This window comes from Ananas comosus, linkage group 16 (assembly GCF_001540865.1).
Source record: "Ananas comosus cultivar F153 linkage group 16, ASM154086v1, whole genome shotgun sequence".
NCBI classification, from domain to species: Eukaryota; Viridiplantae; Streptophyta; class Magnoliopsida; order Poales; family Bromeliaceae; genus Ananas; species Ananas comosus.
Window position 1 is genome coordinate 8637907 of NC_033636.1, and position 19349 is coordinate 8657255.

A 19349-nucleotide genomic window follows, 5' to 3' on the forward strand; every position below is an offset into this window, starting at 1 on the left:
AAAGAAAATTCTAAAGCCTTTTCTATGGTAGGACGGAAAGAAGTGATTTTTAAACTCAAAAACTCAGAAGCTCCGATTTAAAATGCTTCTGTTTGGAACTTTTAATTCTTTAATAATGCTGATGAGGAAAATCGAATATAATATTTTTTTTAACTCTTCCTCAAATATACAAATTGATATTGTTTTACAGTTAGAAGTGTTTGGTTTCACGAAAGGACGTAAAAATTATTTTTTGAAAAACAATTATGAGAAATACTGTTTTTCATGCTTTGTTTTTTCGGACAAAAAATTTAAAAAATATTAACACTACTTTTTCAAAAATTCTAATAAAAAAACCTACTTGTTTAAGAAACCAAACAAACAAAAAAATTTAAATAAAGTTATTTTCTCATATATTTTCGGAAAACCAAACACCCCCTCAGTTCTTTTATTAATTTTCCAAATATCATGTGCGATTTTATTGTAGTTTTTTTTCGCCATAGTCCATCAAGCCATTATTGCATGTGCACACAAGTAGAGTTACCTTATCATAACAATTTCATTACATTTTTAAGAATGAATTTATTAGTCTCAACTATATTTTTGGAAGTCACAGGCCGTCTCACAAGCAGCTGAAAGTTGAGATGAGATTATGCCCAACGTAAATTCATTCATCACTTTGTTCCTGCCATGGGTTCAGCATGCTACAAAGCGAAAGCGAAACATTTTACCTCATGCCAACAAATATGTATTTGAGGTGCAGCACCAGTAGGATAATCCGGAGACTAATACTGTTGATTAGTACTTAAACGTGCATCGGCACTCAGAATTAGTTATTCGTCGTGCTCCGTTGAGAGATTTAGGATGAGAAGTTCGCAGGTTCCGCCAATTGCGGTAATCTGGAAATGGTCCTCTGTATGCTGTTGTACTCCATCCGCAATTATCCCGTTTACCTGATGAGTATAAAAGTAGTAGAGTTTGGCAGGTTTAGCTCTTCGCCAAGTACCAAATAACATGCTCAAAATCTGCAATCAGTCAAGCAAGTATAAACTAAAACTTGTGAGATTTGGATCGGCTTGTGGAAAAGCTTATCTGCTTTAGAAGCAGAAACACATATTGCAAATAAAAAAAAAACTTAGAGATTTCAGCTGCAGTGGGATATTCAACACGAGCTTCTAAGGCCAAAATCAGAAGCTCGAACAGTCAAATCTGACGTTTGTAGTGGCAGGAAACATTTGGGGATTTCAAGATTTGCTAGGCCTTTCTTTGAACACTTTAGTCGCACAACAATTTTGCGAAATCTCCAGCCAGTCAAAACAAGCCTAAGTACAGAATGCCATGATTAAAAAAGAAAAAAAGAAGAGCACAAATCAAACCTGATTTCTGTCTGGCAACAATGAAATCCACAGCCCGCAAAGACTTATGCAGAACTGCCCTATTTGTGTCTGACAAGATAGGCACTTGTGCAATGACTGACTTTAGGTAGGTTCCGAAAATAGATACTGAAGCAAGGGAGCCACTACTGCTACACTCATACTGTTGCCCAACAAGGCATACCTGCCAAAATAGGCCATTTTAAGCCTTTTCAAAATGACGCTATACCCATAAAGATAAACCAGAGTTGAACTTGATGAAGAATCAGAATTCAAATGGATTCCATAGCAGCACATAAAAATGACAAAGTATCCCTTTGGCACCTTACTTTAGGCCCTTCAACCATTTAGTTACCAGACATCTAATCAAATTCTAGACCACCAGCTATCCTTAAAACTATCTTAACCCTGATTTATAAGGAAGGTATAATGTTGGTAAGAAATTCAAGGCATAAAAAGTAACTAACCGTTGTCTAAGGCCGATGTGACCTGGGAAGTCGAAATCCTCAGGTAAAGAGTGCAAATTGGCAACCTGATGTGTAAATCATGAATTGGTTAAAAATTTAGCCAAAAACATGTGAAGATTTGAAGTGTACTAACCTCTCGTGGTGTGAAAAATCGTAGGAACATCTCCTTCCCCGAAGAAATTTCAGGGTTTTCTTCTGGCTTCAATTTGGATTTCTGGGAGGTAAAATAAAAAAATTTAGCAGGAACAATAACTATTACAGATGTTTCTGAAAAACTGGGTGAAAATAAAGAAGAAATATTAGGGAATTGTCCCACCTCAGAAGTCGCCAGTAAGGAGCCGGTTCCCTTCACATAACGGTAATAGCTTTTGGTAAAACAACAGCAGCGTTTAGATTCAGGGTATACAATATCTGGTTCAAGGTTAAAGATTGCCTGAACGTGACACAAACTAGGCAACTAGTTTTCCAGCTACATCAAAGTAATGTTGAAAGTTTTAGAAAAAAAGACCAAGGATACCCATGGCATTTCCCCATCTCTCAATCAAGCTTAGTGGGACAACATACTCATGCAGAAAACTTTGCTTTTTAATGCTTCCTTTTACTTCTTCTCCATGTTGACTTGTGTTGGTTTCAATAGTATCAATTTCTTCAAGTGCAGCTCTATCGGCCAAAACATCTTCACTTCTGAATTCAGAAGCCACTCCTACAAACTCCTGCTGATGGCTATACAAACTCTCTTTTTCCAAAAAACTTCTAATTGGCTCACAAACTGTTTGGAGTTCCTCCTTATTTTCAACAGCGTGCTGGCTTGTCTCTGTTATTATAGTACTCTCAGATGTTCTGCATGGAGGTGTCCAAAGCAGCTTGTTATCGGAAAGTGAGTTCTGAAAGGATAAAGGTTTTCTTTTCGCCTGCATATATTACAATGAATTGAAAGAATGGGCCCGACGCTGAAAAGGACATTGAAACACAGTGGTTGAATTATTCAACATTCTTACAAAAACTATAATACCAAAGAGAATGAGATACCAGGCAAAAGTAGCGAGGTCTCGAATATGGAATTCCAAATTGCAATGGGCTTAAGATATATTCTTGAGTAACAAAACCAAGCCTGGCAAGAACTTCCATCAATTGCTTGTGTGTGTCAGATATCTGCAACAAAACATGAATAAACTTCTCATCTATTCGTTTAAACTAGAAAACTCAGCAAATCGAAAGCTTTACAGCATAATGTTTTACAAAATTCACAAACCTCAAATCCAACTACATTTTCCACAAATAACAGTAGTGGAGGCTGAAGCATGTGTGGCATAAGGTCAAGAATCTTAATGAATGAAGATGCCCGAGCATCAGCTGAATGTTTTTTCAGACCTAACAGTAGCAACTCTAAATTAGACCCAATAAAATCAAAAAGTTGGAAGAATCACAAAAAGTTAAAAACAAAGTCAGAAGATAAACCCTGTCGCGTGTATGGTTGACATGGAGGGGAAAGAAGCCATCCGTGTGCCCTGTACTTGTCTAGGTCAGCAGCAGTAAGTATTTGGATGTTTCCCTTCAGCCAACAAAACCATTTAAGTTCTACTTTACCAATTTACCAATATATAATGAAGGCTACAATCCCCAACAATTTCCAACAATATATCTAAAGTTAACTTTATAATTATAGTAACAAAAACAATAACATATATGGTGAGAATAAGGCCAAGTTTGGGAATGCTTCCTCTACGGCAGCCACTTTGATACTTCAGAGCTCCACAAATCCAAAAGCAAAGTGCAGCTCCGCCCTCTTTGTAGCAACCAATGATCATGAGATAATGGTGGGATCTTGGGTTGAGATGCTGAGTGCTTCATGCAAGATTCTACCATACGATAGTTTCGATTGGATAATAGGATAGTGTTTTTCAATTCCGCGGAGCAATAAAGCATCAAACCAACTGCTACAGTGGAAGCATTCCTAAACAAGGCCTAAGTTGCATTGATCAATCAATTCCAAATAAGAAAGCATTTTTATGTCGTTTACACCCAACTATGCCCCAAAGCCAATCCTTTGAGAAGATTAAAATTAATTTAGCACAAAAAAGTACACCAATTTCCTAAGAAAGCATAGAAACTTCTCTCCGAAACAGAGATTAAAACTAGATCTCTAAAAACTAAAGGCTATCATTAGCGTTACAAGATTTGACAGACCAAAATTTGTTCATCAGTGTATTTCATCTTCGTTATTTCAGTACTTCAAAAGTGCTTTATATTCGAAGGAGAAAATCATATTACAACAGGAAAAATAAATAATCATCATTATTATAACCATAATTACACCATCCATAATTACACCAACCAGAATTCTTACTATCAACCAGCAAATTATCACAAAATCACACTCGAATTCGTTTCTATTCAGAATAATTGCTACTGTTCAGAGAAAAATCCAACGCATCGTATAAGAATGGAACCTGGAAAGGGCGATGGCCAAAGTTGTGCTCGTACACATCGTTGGCGCGATCGTTGATGTCGAACGCCTCCACCACCTCTCCCCGAACCCCGGCCTTGATCAAAGAATACCTCTACACGATCCAACAATGGCGAATTCGAATCACGGAGAAGGAGAGAGAGAGAATGGAATGAGAGAGAGAGGAAACCCTAGATCGAGGAGGGATTTGCACGTACCATGGCGCCGATGCCGCTGTAGAACTCGAGGATCCTCCACGGCTCCTCCATTGCCCTGCGACTCGCACTCCCCCAAAGTCGATCGAGTTTTGTTGAATTTGCGTTCGCAGAGCGAAGAACGTGACTGGAGTAAAATACGTGCCGGGTCGGGTCTAGTTTCGGGTCCGGTTATATTTGCTTATCGGGTACACCTGGCTTGGGTCGAATCGGAAATAACTCCGACGCCTCTATATTTTCTTTTTTTTTAAAAAAAAAAATCACTAGTTTGAGACAAGAATTTGGATCAACGTTTTGTATGACCACGAACGCTAAAATTTAAAACATTAGTAAATTTAATAAATCTAACAACTACTTGACTAGCATAGTTAGTTAAATTTTCATGTCATTTTAAAAATAAGATAATTTCTAATTATTCTTATCATTATTTTATTTTATTAGAGGGGGAAAAATTATAAGTACTTCTAAAATTTTAACCGTCCTAAACACGAAACCAATATACTTTTAAATATTGTAATTCCAAATTAAATTTTTATTATTTAGTAAATAATTGTCCGTTGGGTAGAAATAATTTTTAGCTTCCATATTTTTTTATTTGCTATAAAACTTGCTAACTTGTGAGTGTATATTTTTTTTGTTTTTTGGGTGCATATATTGTGATATTTGGACATTTATTGAAAGAGAGGAGTGATCTTTATTGCTTGATTTTACTTTTCAATCAATTGTTCGGTTACTATTATTTTTTAGTGGACGATGTATTTTTTCAGTACGTTTTTCTTTCCTATTATTTATAGTTTTCGCTGCACCTCCTATTAAGGATTGTTTTTTTTCCCATATCTGGTATGCCACGTTGGATCATTTGAATTTAATTAATCCTATTAAATTATGCAAGTTGGATTTTTAATAAAAAAATATAAAAATTTTACATTATTTTATAATACATATGAAATTTATGTTGGCTTTTTTATTATTGAGCTTCGGAATGCAAATGGATTCAGGGTGGTGGTTCTCCCGCTACGATCCATTTCGAATGGGACAGTAAATAAAAATAAAAACTATAAAAAAAATATAATCCATTCCAAATCCGCTCCGATTTGCAAGTAAATGGAGTGGGAGGCAGGAGACATTTTTCGTCCTTCAAAATGCTTCTATTCGTCAAAACTTCGCTCCCGCCTCGATCCGCTCCGAATGAGACAGTAAATAGGAGCTAAAAATAAAATGAAAAATAATCTACCCTAAGTTTACACCGTCCTGACAAGAAATGAAGTAAGAGGTGGGAGAACATTTCCGCCCTTGGATCCGTCTCATTTGCATCCCTAATTAGGCTAGAATAAGTTCAGCTTTTTATCCGGTGATAATAGACCTAGGAGAGTAATAAGTTGAGTTTGATGAGTCTAATAAGTTGAGTGGATCTGCGATTCATAAGAGACTTAAACGGTAAGAGACTCAACAAACCCAATTTACAGGCGGGTTGAGTCGGATCGAAACCCGCGAGCTCTGTGGTTGAGCCCTTAAATGCGATAAGTGCGTACTTTCTACGAGTTTTTTCGGAATAATTGGTTAGCGCATATAATCTATAATTTATTTTTAAAAAAATTTTATATTAGATATTTTTTTTTACGTATATTGTTCTCTGAATTTTGTACCGCTGAAATCTAATTCTACGAATTTTTTTATTCAAAAAAACCCGTTGATCTAAATCAAGCTCCCCTCTGAGACACCTCAGCACGAATCTCCACGCACACCACACGCCACACGAGGCACGTGCGACCGCTCCACCACTCACACGATTGCAACCTCCCACGAGGCCACGATCCCATCCGTCCATCCATCCATGGATCCACCCCCTCTCACACTGTCCCTTGTTTTCTCACTCCCCGTAAAATACAAAACCCCACAAGCTCAAATAATAGAGAGAGAGAGTAGAGAGAGAAAAAGAGGACACACGAGTTCAAATCCAAAGGGGCGACCTGAGAACTCCGTAGGTGGTGGCGGCGACGCGATGTGGCGGAGAGCCTCCTCCCACCTCCAAACCCTAGCCGTGCTCCGATCCACCCTCCGCCGCGATCCACCCCTCATCCGCCACCGCGGCGGCGTAGCCCTCCTCTCCTCCGCCGCGCTCCGGCGAACCTCGCCCCTTCTCGCCCCCGATTCCGGTGAGATCTCCATCTCCCTCTCTCCGATCTAATCCCTCCTCGTTGCCTTCTCTTTGTTCCGATCGCTATGGAGATTTGTTGCTCGATTCGTGAAGGCGATGCCCCGGCGAAGAAGAGGGTGGAGGACGTGATGCCGATCGCCACGGGGCTCGAGCGCGAGGAGCTCGAGGCGGAGCTCGAGGTGCGCCTAGATCGAGCTCGTTGGTTATTTGTGTTTTGTTTCTTTCCAAATGGCTTGGGATTTAGGGGAATTTGTTAGTTGTTGTTGATGGATTGATTGTTGTTTGTTGTAGGGGAAGAAGCGGTTCGATATGGATCCTCCGGTTGGACCGTTCGGAACCAAGGTGTGTTAGTTTCCTGAATCTGAATCTTCCAATTCGCTATTTATCCACAATTTGATGTCTTCTGTATTTGTGAAATTTATGTGAATTTCATGGGATAGAAATTGCAATTTAGATTGTCTGTGCTTGATTGTGTTTGCTTTAGGACTTTAGATAAACGTAGTTTCTCAGTGTTGATCGAATTAATAGTTGGAAAATTGTACTCATCCTTTTCTTTCTTCAAATGCTTGTGTAGATTATTTAGGAATTATGATGATGAGCTTTGGGCCTTCTCTCGTATGCCTAAATGAGGTGCATCAGAACTATTAAGATTTGATACAAGATTGGTGGTTAAAGCCTTGCACCTCAGAACTATTAAGATTTGATACAAGATTGTTGGTTAAAGCCTGGAGCACAACTTAATATTTGAAAGGCAGTGTTCAATGGCTCTTAACCTATCTCAGGTTTTAGACATGGGCTTTATATCCTTGCCATAAGTAAAATAAGACAAGATAAATGAGCTACAATGAAACTCATATGCTAACTAGCTTTTATGAATTCTTTTGTCTTATTTCCTGGATACGGAAAGACAGGAAGAGTCTGGATGAAGGGAAAACAATAGTGTAGGGAGTTCTCTTCATATTTGGGGCACAAATAAACTGAAGAGTTTCAAGGAAAACTCCAATTAAGACCAAGATCATAAAGAAAACTCTACCAGTCATGATTTTGTTCGTCATGTTACATAGTCAAGATCAAGTATTATCTAACCCCAGCTAAATCAGCTGCCAAGGTTACAAATTTTTAGCTTAATCATCTTTAAGTATAAATTAAGACAACGGTTTTAAGTATTAGTAGATTTATTGTTTACATTAGTTGATTTATTTAATTGTAATTTGTTACTTGAGTCGTTGAGTTAAAATGCTATATGGAAATTCATATCCTTTGTATTGCCACAATCAGCTCAACCAATCAAATCATTTTGGTGGCAGCAGCTCATTTAATTTGAGCTAGATAACTAGGTGGTAGTTTTTCTATACTGGCTTGAGCTTGGTTCGATGATCTTGCTATTACAAAGTTAGTTGTAACTGGTTGGTGGGTTTTAAGCAAGCTTCACTTGTTTAGGATCAGCAATTAGAGGCACATTTGGCATTGTGAATTTATTTTTAGGCTCTAAATTTATAGGTGTATTTTGCATTGCCACTTTGTTTTCCATTTTCTAGGATTGTTGATTGTTTTATATTATTGATCAACATGTTTGGCATTGATTGTTAGTTTGGCTCCTTTTTTCTTTTTCCCCCCCTTCTTAAGGAACATAGTTGTAACATTTTTTTGTCATAAAAACATGGGTTGTTTTTGCAAGCAAAGAGGCAGCGACAAATTTAAAGGTGTAGTTCAATACATTTTAATATTTAGTCTTCTTAAAATTACGACATAATAACTATTGTAGATGCATTATAAGGATATGTTTATATGCAGTGATTTGTGTGGATTAGAGTTCTGTTTTGTCATTGGAAGGTTATCTTCCCTTTAATACCTTTTTTGATATTTAGGGCTTGTTTGGTTCATCCATTTGGGGTATGGAATGAGAATCAGTTTGATCAAATCCGGTTAATTTTGTTTGGTTCGCATGAATCGGTTTGAGATTCTTATTCCGGACTGGAATGGGAATGACCCATTAGCCTTCAACTTGATTCCGGTCTTCTAGCCCGGATTGAGATTTCATTCCGGAAGCCCACTAAGTTTTCGAAATCCATGTGACCATCTCACCCTCCTTCTCTTCACCCCTTTCTCATCAAAAAAAAAAAAAAAACCTATCCTCTCTCAAAATCCTATCCCTAACCCACATCAATAAAAGTTTTTAAAAATAAATTTGATATTTTTTTTGGAAAACTTATTAGAGAATAGTATTATATTTTTCATAAATTTTAAATAATATAAATTTATATTTGAGAGTAAAATTAGTATTATAATATTCTATAATTTTTTGAGTTTATACGAACCAAACAATGAAATGTGAATAACTCATTCCAATTCCCAATCCACAAATAAACCAAACGTCTTGGGGGAGTGGGCCATTCCAATTACCATTCCAATTCATTCCCATTCCATTATCCATTCCAATTCCATCTTTGAACCAAACAAGCCCTTACTGTCTAGCGACTTGTTTGATTAATGGAAGCGATATATGTTTGGTACAAGTCTGGTAGTCAGCTTTCTGTGATTACTAACACTGGAAATTGGGCCCGTGTTAACTGTATTTTCATATGATTTAGAATATTTTATTGCATTCATCTCTTGATACTTGTTTTAAGATTTGAAGATACTTAGATTATTGTTTCTTCCAGGTATCTTACTTGTATTGATAATATGTAGTGGCTCCTTAATTTCTGCAACACACCTCAGGGCCTGTTTGGCAAACTCGTAATACAGAGTAATAAGTTAGATTGCTCTGTTTCTTAAAAAAACTCCTTTTTTCCTAGTTGGTCCATTTGGAAGGTTCAATAAAGTAAAAAAAATTACTTTGTAATATAAATCTTATAGAGTAATTTTGGCGTTAAAAAAAATTGATTGGAGCTCTTTAAAAAAATACTTTACTCGTTGCGTCGCTTCCCCTCACCCCTCCTGCCGCTCCTTTTCGTTCTTCCGCCCCATCCTTTCCCCTCCACCCTCTCCCTCTACTCCCTCTGACTTTGACGACGACGGCGACAAGATGTGGGAGGCGCTGCCGATGACGCCACCGCTGACTGTGCGCCCCTCCACCTCCCCGTCGCGGCCGCTGCAGCCCACAGATGCTCTCGCTCCGAGATGGGACACCGGTGGGTTCTTCATGTTGGGTTGTCTAGACGAAGGGTGGTGATGAAGATGGGAGGGATGAGGAGGTGGTGGGTTTGAGCAGGGAGAAGGCAGTGGGGATGGGTTTGAGCAAGGAGAAGGTGGTGGTGGTTGTGGGCTTTTTTTTTTCACAGTAATTTTTTTTTTTTTTGCAAATTTGAGCCAAACACTAAAAAACAGGGTAAAAAATTATGAAGTATTAAGATTTTGGTATCAATCTATCACAATAAAAGATAAAACTCTGTTTTTAATCTCTAAGATTGCCAAATAGACCCTTAATTGCTGTGGTATCAAAGCATAAAACATTAACACATTGTTTCTCTGCCATTTTTCACCCACTGTTTTTCTTGCTGTTCTGTTTTTAGCCTGCAGCCTGCCTCATGAACAGATACTTCAGCGAAAAATAACAAATGAATTAAGGAGAATTTGTATCTCTTTCCTTTAGTTCTGCTTCTTTCAATTTTGGCTGTTAGTCACTAGAAAACTACTGTGACTCTTTCTTTGTTTTCTTATTGTGGTTTTTTTATAGGAAGCACCAGCTGTCATCGAGTCCTACTATAACAAGAGAATTGTCGGTTGTCCTGGTGGTGAAGGAGGTACCAAACCTTGAAATATAGCTCTTCTTCTGTACTTGTAGCCTTCTACATTCAGAAGTCCTAATATTTTATACAAAGAAAGGATTCAACTTTTCGGAACCACTTATTTGCAGAGGATGAGCACGACGTCGTATGGTTCTGGTTGGAAAAGGACAAACCACACGAATGCCCAGTTTGCTCCCAATATTTTGTGGTAATTGAGATGGATTAACATATTTAAAATTTACATTTTCTATGTCCAACAAGAATAAATTGCATAACAACATGATTTCTGTATTAACATGAAGAGCCATGATATCTTCTGCAGCTGAAGGTGATTGGCGACGGAGGAGATCCGGACGGCCATGGTGATGATGATCATCACTGACCATGCACGCGCTTCCGCAGAATAAAAATTGGTTGCGAAGATGAGGTCTGTAATACTTTGTAGCATCGAGACAGCTTTGTGCTTTCTCTTCCCGACAAGTATTCTTGTTCTTGACCATGAATCTGGTGGTTTTCTTTATCTGAGAATTTTGCTTATTCCCGCAATTCGACCTGTGAATTTCTTAGCATTTTTATAATGCATCAAATAATGGAGGGACTCGTTGATCGTCGATTATTCTGTTCTTTCGTCTGTTTCCATTACCAACCGTTTGATGGATTCCTCTGTTTGGGGTAATCTGTAGTGTCTTGTACATTCAATTTGACGATTTCTTTTTTCTTTCTTCTGGGTGGAATTTTTATAGCCTCGCAAATTTTGCTACGAAAAACACTTTATGGAGTACTTAATATATATTAGCATTTTTGCGGGTAAATTTTTCACTCCTATGGGAGTTTGAACCTGAGTCTCTCCCGTGGGGGAGCTTGCTAACCGTAACTAAACACCATGCTTCTAATGGTACTTCTTGTATAGTATTTTATAAATACTAACATTACCTACACTCTTAAACAGGGCTAAAGTAGACCCTACGCTAGTAACAGCGTTCATTTTACGGAAAAAAAGATAATAGCTTTTGTGCAGTAAAACAAGGCTAATGAACCAAGTAGTAAGGATAAGTAATGCTGCTTCAAATGCCATTTCGAATTTCGTTTGAGATCTCATGTGTGTAAATAACAAGACTCCCAGCTGTGTTTCTAGAACAAAATCTTCCTGTTTGCTCTTTTGTGCTTTGTAGTATTTATATGCTCTAAGGCTACCACCTACATGGCCATACATAGGGTTGGTAACTTAAGTAGGACAAATGGACAATTTTAACTTATTTCGGAGGGTATCAATCCGCCTTAGCATAGATAGATAAGGTACTCAGCTCTCAAGCTGTGGGTCCCGATTCAATTCTATATTCTATCAAAATAAAAATTTCAGATTTCAGTAAATGTACGAACCGAGTCAGAAATAAAAAAGAAAAGAAGCCCTCAATGTAGAGGATGCTTATTCGGTAAAAAAAAGAAAAAAGAAAATGAAAGGTGCAACAGTATAAATCACACCTAAACTATAGCATGCTTTAAAATAGCTATATTATTTTTAAATGTTAGGATTTCACTAATTTGAATTGCTTTTCTAATAGATTAAAGAACCCTAAAAACTTTACTACCTAACTATGAAGCATTAACAGAAATTTTGGTAGAATATACCGTTAAGTAACAAAACGTTCAATCAACCTACGAAATATTACGAGAAAAATATTATGAACACTTTACAAATAGAAAGTTAAAATCAAAAGTTGTTGAAGTTCAGGCGCCTATTTTAAAAGTTGTGATTTTAAAAGTTGAGGCATCTTCAAAACGTTCAAGAGTTGGAGGTGTTATTGGCTCTAATACCCCAGTTATCATTGCACCTTAATTTTGATAAAACTCGTTCAATCTAAAAACTTAGATTTAGAGATCGTGCGCATGAGATATCTACAAAAAATTCTATTTTATTATTCAATGTGGGACTATTTATATGCGAATTTCTGACCAGGTTAACTTTCTTTTCTTTTTTCCTTTTTCTCTGCGGTTCCTTGGCCACTACTGCTCCTACTAGTGATTAAACTAAAATAGTTGCAATATTTAGTTTAATTTAATCCAGTTGTTGGTTTATTATGGCCAATTTTTACTTAGTTAATGAATTGAGCCGCGGTAACTTACAAGTGGTTTGCACTTACATTATATTATGAGACCAAAAAGAAGGGAATATTTTTCTTGTCCAAGTTTACTGCTATACCTATTTTCTATTTCCACTATAATAGAACAATAAATTTTTTATGACATTTTTATTCAACATTCCTTCCACACTATATTAGTCTTATATTTCACTACAAAAAAATTACAGTAATTGCAAGTGCATAACCAGTTTTGTAGTGAAATGCTATTCCTAGAAATTTTATTGTGGAAAATGTGCGGATGTTCCCTCTATTATCTCGACTTTGTGATTTGGTCCATGTACATTTCACTTACACACTTTAGTTCAAAGAATTACATTTTATTATAAAATAACCATTTTGTTTCTGTTGAAAATGGCTCATTTATTTAAGTTATTACATCAGAGCGTTAAAAAAATTTATCAGTACACCTTTATCTTACACTCTATCAATCCAAGCATTAAAACAATCTTTTTAAAATTTTAATATTACAAAAAAGAATCATGATAAGACTACTGAGATAAAATTAATTTTTAGATGAATAGAATGTAAGATTTACACTCACTTTTGTGTGTACATATGACAGGGTTCTTTACAAAAATATTAGAATTATTCTATTGTGAAAAACTAAAGTAAAATAAATCAGAATAGTAGTACGTAAACTAGAGCATCTAAAGGAAGAACAATGCTAGGTTTACAACCAAAATAGATTGTAATTCTACACCTACCCTATTCAAAACCCAATTCTTTTTTAACCACTCTTATCACACTTTTTTTTTTAAAAAAAAACCTAAAATCTAGAAGAGCATTGCTAGATCTACAACCAAAAATAGTTTGTAATCCTACAACCACTATATCAAAAGCCTACCTTTTATTACCCATTTCATTATATTATTATTATTTTTACTAAAAATAAAAAAAGAGCTAATAAACTCTAGAACCTTTGGATCAGGGGTCGTAGAGATCATAAACCGTTTTTGCTTGCAGGCTTGCCATCTCCCAAACCACAAAGGGGTTAATAAACTCCAGAATTACTGTACGAGGGGCTGTGAAGATTACAATTATTTCTGGTAGTATACTCGGCATTTCTATTAAAAAAAAAGTACATAGAAACTAAATAGCAACCTCATGATAGTATAGCGACTGTCGGATCGTTGGCGCTAACCATTAATCTCAAAAGCTTGAGCTGTTAGAAATACGCAATGAATTCACTTAAAGCGCACAGATGCAGCGCCTACGGGTCTCGATTGTGACTCGGCCCAACCAGCCTTACGTCACTTCGAACATGACTCAGCCCACCCAGCCTCACGCTATTTCGAACATGACTCGGCCAACATAGCCTCACGCCACAGGGTAGAATGTTAGCCCATTTAAGCCAACAGGTAATCTGTTATTTGGTTGGCTTCTATAAATGCCCAGATGAGCACTTTTTTTTTTTCTTTTTTTTTTCTTTTTTTGTGGTTTAATTGGCACTCTCTATAAGCTGTCACCCCCTCAAGCCAAGATGGGGGGCAGCTAAGTTGCTTATCAAACAATCCAAAGCCACACCTCCCCCACTCTACCTTGCATAGTTTATGTGTAGTTCTCCCCCACATTCACCTCTATTGAGTTTGTTATAAAAATGTAAAGGTGAAGTGCATAGGATTCTCTTTGCATGAAGTGGAGATAACAAGCTAAATTGGGTGCAAACCTTTTCCATATTCTCCCTAAAGAGTGAGTGTGAGAGTTTTAGAATTGACTCTCGTTCTTTAATCCCCTATTTAAATTTGCATCGTAGAGAAGGGGGGGTGCATGGCCTACCACTTAGGGAAAAAGAAGCTCAAAAGTTTGTAGAATTTGCAAAAGGTTATCTCCCTTTTACAAAGCAATTAATAAGAAGCCCAACCCTGGAATAGAAGAAGTTTGTTATAAGAAGAAGAGCAATTGAACTTAACATCCTTAATTAAGGAGATCATAGATTAATAATATTGAGTTTATGGGTTTGATTCTCTCTCTCAAGAAGATGCTTATTTTGTTGGAGTTCTTCTTAATTAAGTAAATGTGGTTATTTTCTTAGATTTTCTTCTTTATTTTGTTGAGAAAATGTAGCATGCTACGGTTTCATTTAATAAAAAGGTGAACTAAGCAGCAAATTGAGACAGCCAGGCCTGGAGAGAGAAGGAAAGAAAAAAAAAAAACAACTTACTTATTGTAGTACATATCCCAGAGATTTTTTATGTGAGTGAATATTGGCTAACAATTCTCTCGAGGTGATCTTCTTTTTCTCGAAGATTATTTTATTCCGCTCCAGCCAAATAACCCACCATGACGTGGCAATTGTTGTCGGTTTGTGACCCCCTAAAGCGCAGCCTTTGAGTCTCCCCAAAAACTTCTTATTTGGTAACAGGCCCTTCAGCACTGCTAGTCTGGTATAAATGGGGTTATTTGTTAGAAACTTATACAAAGTAAATGGGGTTATTTGCTATTGCTTCATGCTAGCTAGGAGAATAATTGCCTAATGATAGCTTGCATGGAGGCCATTAATACTTGTAGTAGTGTGAAATAGTTGAAGTTTTATCTTTCTTAGTTTCATGCACAAAACATTGCTAATGATCATGTACGTGCTAATTAATCACTTTCTTAGCAAAATTAACAAGGGCAAATGCTCTAATTAATGATGAGCAAAATTTTCAATACCCTCGTGTATTGACATATATACCATAGAAAATAGATGATATAAATATGTAAGATAAACTCAGTGGGGGTAACTCGGACTGTTTGGATCGAGCTCTCTCAGTCCAAACCAACGAGTACTAACTCGGACTTAGCATACCATTAGATGTTTAAGACCCTAGATTTGAGTCGAACAATGCGTATTAATTATTTGAGTTATTATTTTATATAAATATTCTTATACATGAATTCTTCTCAGAACGGTCATTATCGAATGGCGTATGTAATATGTAACAAAAAACAAAAATAGAAAGGAAAAAAGGAATCTTTACCTAAACAAGATGATAAAGACATACCACAATTGTTTATGCCAGCAAATAGGATTTATGCTAAGATTAACTATTTATGTTATCATATTGATGTAACTAAATTCTAGAACCATTTTCGAATAATTTGTTACTGTATACTATGATTTTATGATTATTTTAGTTGTGAGTTAAATGTACCGAGACAATTAAGGCTAGGCTTTCATTAGCTATAATAACTCTCCTCAAAATTCCTTAAAATTTCGGAGCAACTTCTTCTAAAAGCTTATATATTTTCACTATGTGGCCACGCTGACGTTGGAATAAATATATAGCAATCCCTATTATATATGTAAGTCATGCACATAAAACATAACAATTTCCATGGACCTTAGAATTTAACCCACAAAGGACAAAAAAAGAAAAAAAAAAAAGAAGAAAGAAATCATGGTGTTTCTTTATTAAGTTCCTTCTTTCTTAAAAGTATAATAGTGTCCCACAAATTATTTAACTCCTTATAAAGTTTTCAAGTTGAGATGGAAACTTTAGACACATATGCTTTAAATTAGTTGTAAATAGAAGGTTAAACTGGAATGACATGTTAGGATTTGGTTAGATTTGTAGTTAAATCCTATTTGGATAAGAATTAATATTTAAATCTGTTTGAGATAAATTAAGATTTAAATATTAATTCTGAGGCTGAGTCAGGCTGTGAGAGGTCTCTACAGCTGGTCAGTGATTATGACTTCGGTTAGGATAGGTTTCGAGTCCTTGTGATGTAGGATTGGNTTAATTAGAGGATAAACCTAACTAGATTAGGATTAATATTTAAATCTATTAGAGATTGATTAAGATAGATTTAGATATTAATTAAAATATGAATCCTAAATATATTAGGATTGGGGTACGTTTTAAATTGACCATTATAAATAGGCATTGTGGCTCTTTTTTTTTAGGGTAGTACGGTTGAGAGCCTGGAGGTGCTGTACCAGAGAGAGAAAGAGAGAGAGAGAGAGTTATTGAGTGCACCTAGTGTACGGGTGCGCGTGGATAATTGTCTTTTTTATCGGTTTATAGAAGACGAGAGAAGGGTAGAAGAGATTCAAGAAAGAGAGCTCGGGTTGTAGCTACTCTGTACAGAAGAGGAGTCAGGTGTAATCTTCTCTTATTTAATGAATCTTATTTTACCTGCATATTTTTTTTCTTTTATGATTGTATCAGCTTTTGCTGAGGAGACGGGTTTATGGTAAAAACCCGATTCGACGCTTCCGTTGCGGAATCCCAACAATCGATACCGGATCCACAACAGTCGGTATCGGAGCGGGTTGCGGATTCACGAGATCCGGTACCGGGGTGAGTACCGTATTCCCAACAAGTGGTATCAGAGCTGAAGGTTACCGATCTGCGGGAGAGATCGACGGAGATGGCCACGAAATTCGAAATCGAGAAGTTCGATGGCAAGAACAATTTCGGATTATGGCAAATTAAAGTACGAGCAATCCTCGTACAGCAAGAGTTAGACGAGACGTTGAACGGGAAGGAGGCAAAGCCGGCGGAGGTCACGGATGCGGCATGGACGAAGATGGAGCGGAAGGCGCAGAGTACGCTTCATCTATCATTAGCAGATGAGGTTCTTTACAGTGTAGCCGGCGAAAAGACACCGGTGAAATTGTGGAAGAAATTGGAAGATCTGTACATGACCAAATCCCTGACGAACAAATTGTATCTGAAGCAGCGACTGTTTACGTTGTGGATGCAAGAAGCGGCGAGCCTACATGATCATCTAAATGAGTTCAACAAGGTGGTGGCCCAGTTGACTAGCATCGAAGTCAATCTGGATGACGAAGATAAGGCGCTGATTTTATTATCTTCGCTACCTACGACATATGAGCATCTAGTGACCACGTTGCTTTATGGCAAGGAGACCATAAGCGTGGAGGCGGTCACGGCGGCGCTTCTTTCGAACGAGATGCAAAAGATGACTCAGAAGTTTGGCACGCAAAGTCAGGATGTAGGACTGGTGGTGACTGCGAAGAAGGAGGCGAGAATATCGGCGACCGGATATCGACAGAAGAAACCGCTATCTGAGGTAGAATGCTTTTACTGTCACAGGAAGGGGCATATCAAGCGCAATTGTCGAAAACTTCAGGATGATCTGAAGGAGTTAAAGCGACAGAAGGAGCAAACTGTTGTGAACCAGGACGAGACGGTATCAGCGACGGCGCAGACAGCAGAGTCGGAGATGATCGATTCTGATGTGTTGTATGCGGCGACCGGAGGTGCGAAAATTTCGGACGATGCGTGGGTGCTCGATTCGGCGTGTTCTTTTCACGTATGCCCGGAGAAGGAGTCTTTTGCCACCTATAAGGCGATCAAAGGTGGAAAGGCGTTGATGGGGAACGGGACAGCGTGCAAAGTATTGGGAGTCGGCATGGTGAAAATCCGAATGCACGATGGGGTCGTGAGGACGCTGACAGGTGTGCGGCACGTTCCTGGATTGAAGCGGAATTTGATCTCGTTAGGCGCATTGGACTCGAAGGGTTGCGATATTTCAGCTTCAGGTGGAGCTATGAGGGTCCGAAAACGAGATCGGGTCGTATGCGAGGCGAACAAGCGTGGGAACTTATACGTTCTGAACGGGAGCACAGCCAGAACGGGAGCGAAGACGGTTTGGGTTCCAAAAGTTCGCGGATGTGCAGTTGCTCGAGACGAAGCGACGGATGCGGCGACATCGAGCCGAGGAGACAAGCTCAAGGTGGAGCTTGCATAGTGAGCTCGACGTAGCGGTTGAAAATTACAAATCAAACCAAGGTGGAGAATGTTAGGATTTGGTTAGATTTGTAGTTAAATCCTATTTGGATAAGAATTAATATTTAAATCTGTTTGAGATAAATTAAGATTTAAATATTAATTAGAGGATAAACCTAACTAGATTAGGATTAATATTTAAATCTATTAGAGATTGATTAAGATAGATTTAGATATTAATTAAAGTATGAATCCTAAATATATTAGGATTGGGGTACGTTTTAAGTTGAGCATTATAAATAGGCATTGTGGCTCTTTTTTTTTAGGGTAGTACGGTTGAGAGCCTGGAGGTGCCGTACCAGAGAGAGAAAAAGAGAGAGAGAGTTATTGAGTGCACCTAGTGTACGGGTGCGCGTGGATAATTGTCTTCTTTATGGGTTTATAGAAGACGAGAGAAGGGTAGAAGAGATTCAAGAAAGAGGGCTCGGGTTGTAGCTACTCTGTACAGAAGAGGAGTCAGGTGTAATCTTCTCTTATTTAATGAATCTTATTTTACCTGCATATTTTTTTCTTTTATGATTGTATCAGCTTTTGCTGAGGAGACGGGTTTATGGTAAAAATCCGATTCGACGCTTCCGTTGCGAAATCCCAACAATCGATACCGGATCCACAACAGTCGGTATCGGAGCTGGTTGTGGATTCACGAGATCCGGTACCGGAGCAAGTACCGGATTCCCAACATGACATTACCTGATCTAATAATGCATTTTGGAAAAAACAAAAAAAAAAAACTGCTAACTAAAACATTAGAAATTTAACTTTTACCTGATCTATTAATGCATTTTGGAAAACATAAAAACTACTAACTAAAACATTAGAAATTTAACTTTTACCTGATCTATTAATGCATTTTGGAAAACATAAAAACTACTAACTAAAACATTAGAAATTTAACTTTTACCTGATCTATTAATGCATTTTGGAAAACATAAAAACTACTAACTAAAACATTAGAAATTTAACTTTAGGACAAAATATTTACTTATTTAATTCCAAATTTAAAGCCATCAACTTATATTAGAATTTAACAATTTTATGGAATATTCCATCAAGTAACAGAATATTCAGTGTAGAATGTCAAATACTGTAAAGTTCTTA

The 19349-nt window shown here is 37.3% G+C and overlaps 2 protein-coding genes across 6 annotated transcripts; one reads left to right on the plus strand and one right to left on the minus strand.

The window, feature by feature from the left end:
• LOC109722389 (tRNA (cytosine(38)-C(5))-methyltransferase) lies at positions 520 to 4598 on the minus strand. Of its 5 annotated transcripts, none has more exons than XM_020250440.1 (11): positions 4484 to 4598; positions 4270 to 4380; positions 3278 to 3371; positions 3072 to 3190; positions 2849 to 2971; positions 2337 to 2730; positions 2136 to 2230; positions 1953 to 2033; positions 1820 to 1884; positions 1356 to 1536; positions 520 to 932 (listed from the first exon to the last, which is right to left on the minus strand). In XM_020250440.1, exons 1-10 carry the CDS (start codon positions 4532 to 4534, stop codon positions 1458 to 1460), a joined length of 1212 nt encoding a protein of 403 aa, XP_020106029.1. In that variant the 5' UTR covers positions 4535 to 4598; the 3' UTR covers positions 520 to 932; positions 1356 to 1457. The 5 variants fall into 5 exon arrangements, with proteins under 5 accessions (XP_020106029.1, XP_020106028.1, XP_020106033.1 ...); XM_020250439.1 differs by having other exon boundaries at positions 520 to 1004; XM_020250444.1 differs by having other exon boundaries at positions 520 to 1004; positions 3278 to 3327; positions 4484 to 4591.
• Positions 6375 to 11090, plus strand: LOC109722390 (putative cytochrome c oxidase subunit 5b-like). The gene is made up of 6 exons (XM_020250445.1): positions 6375 to 6636; positions 6732 to 6817; positions 6930 to 6980; positions 10318 to 10384; positions 10498 to 10577; positions 10692 to 11090. The coding sequence occupies exons 1-6, from the start codon at positions 6483 to 6485 to the stop codon at positions 10749 to 10751; spliced, it is 498 nt and encodes a 165-aa protein (XP_020106034.1). The 5' UTR covers positions 6375 to 6482; the 3' UTR covers positions 10752 to 11090.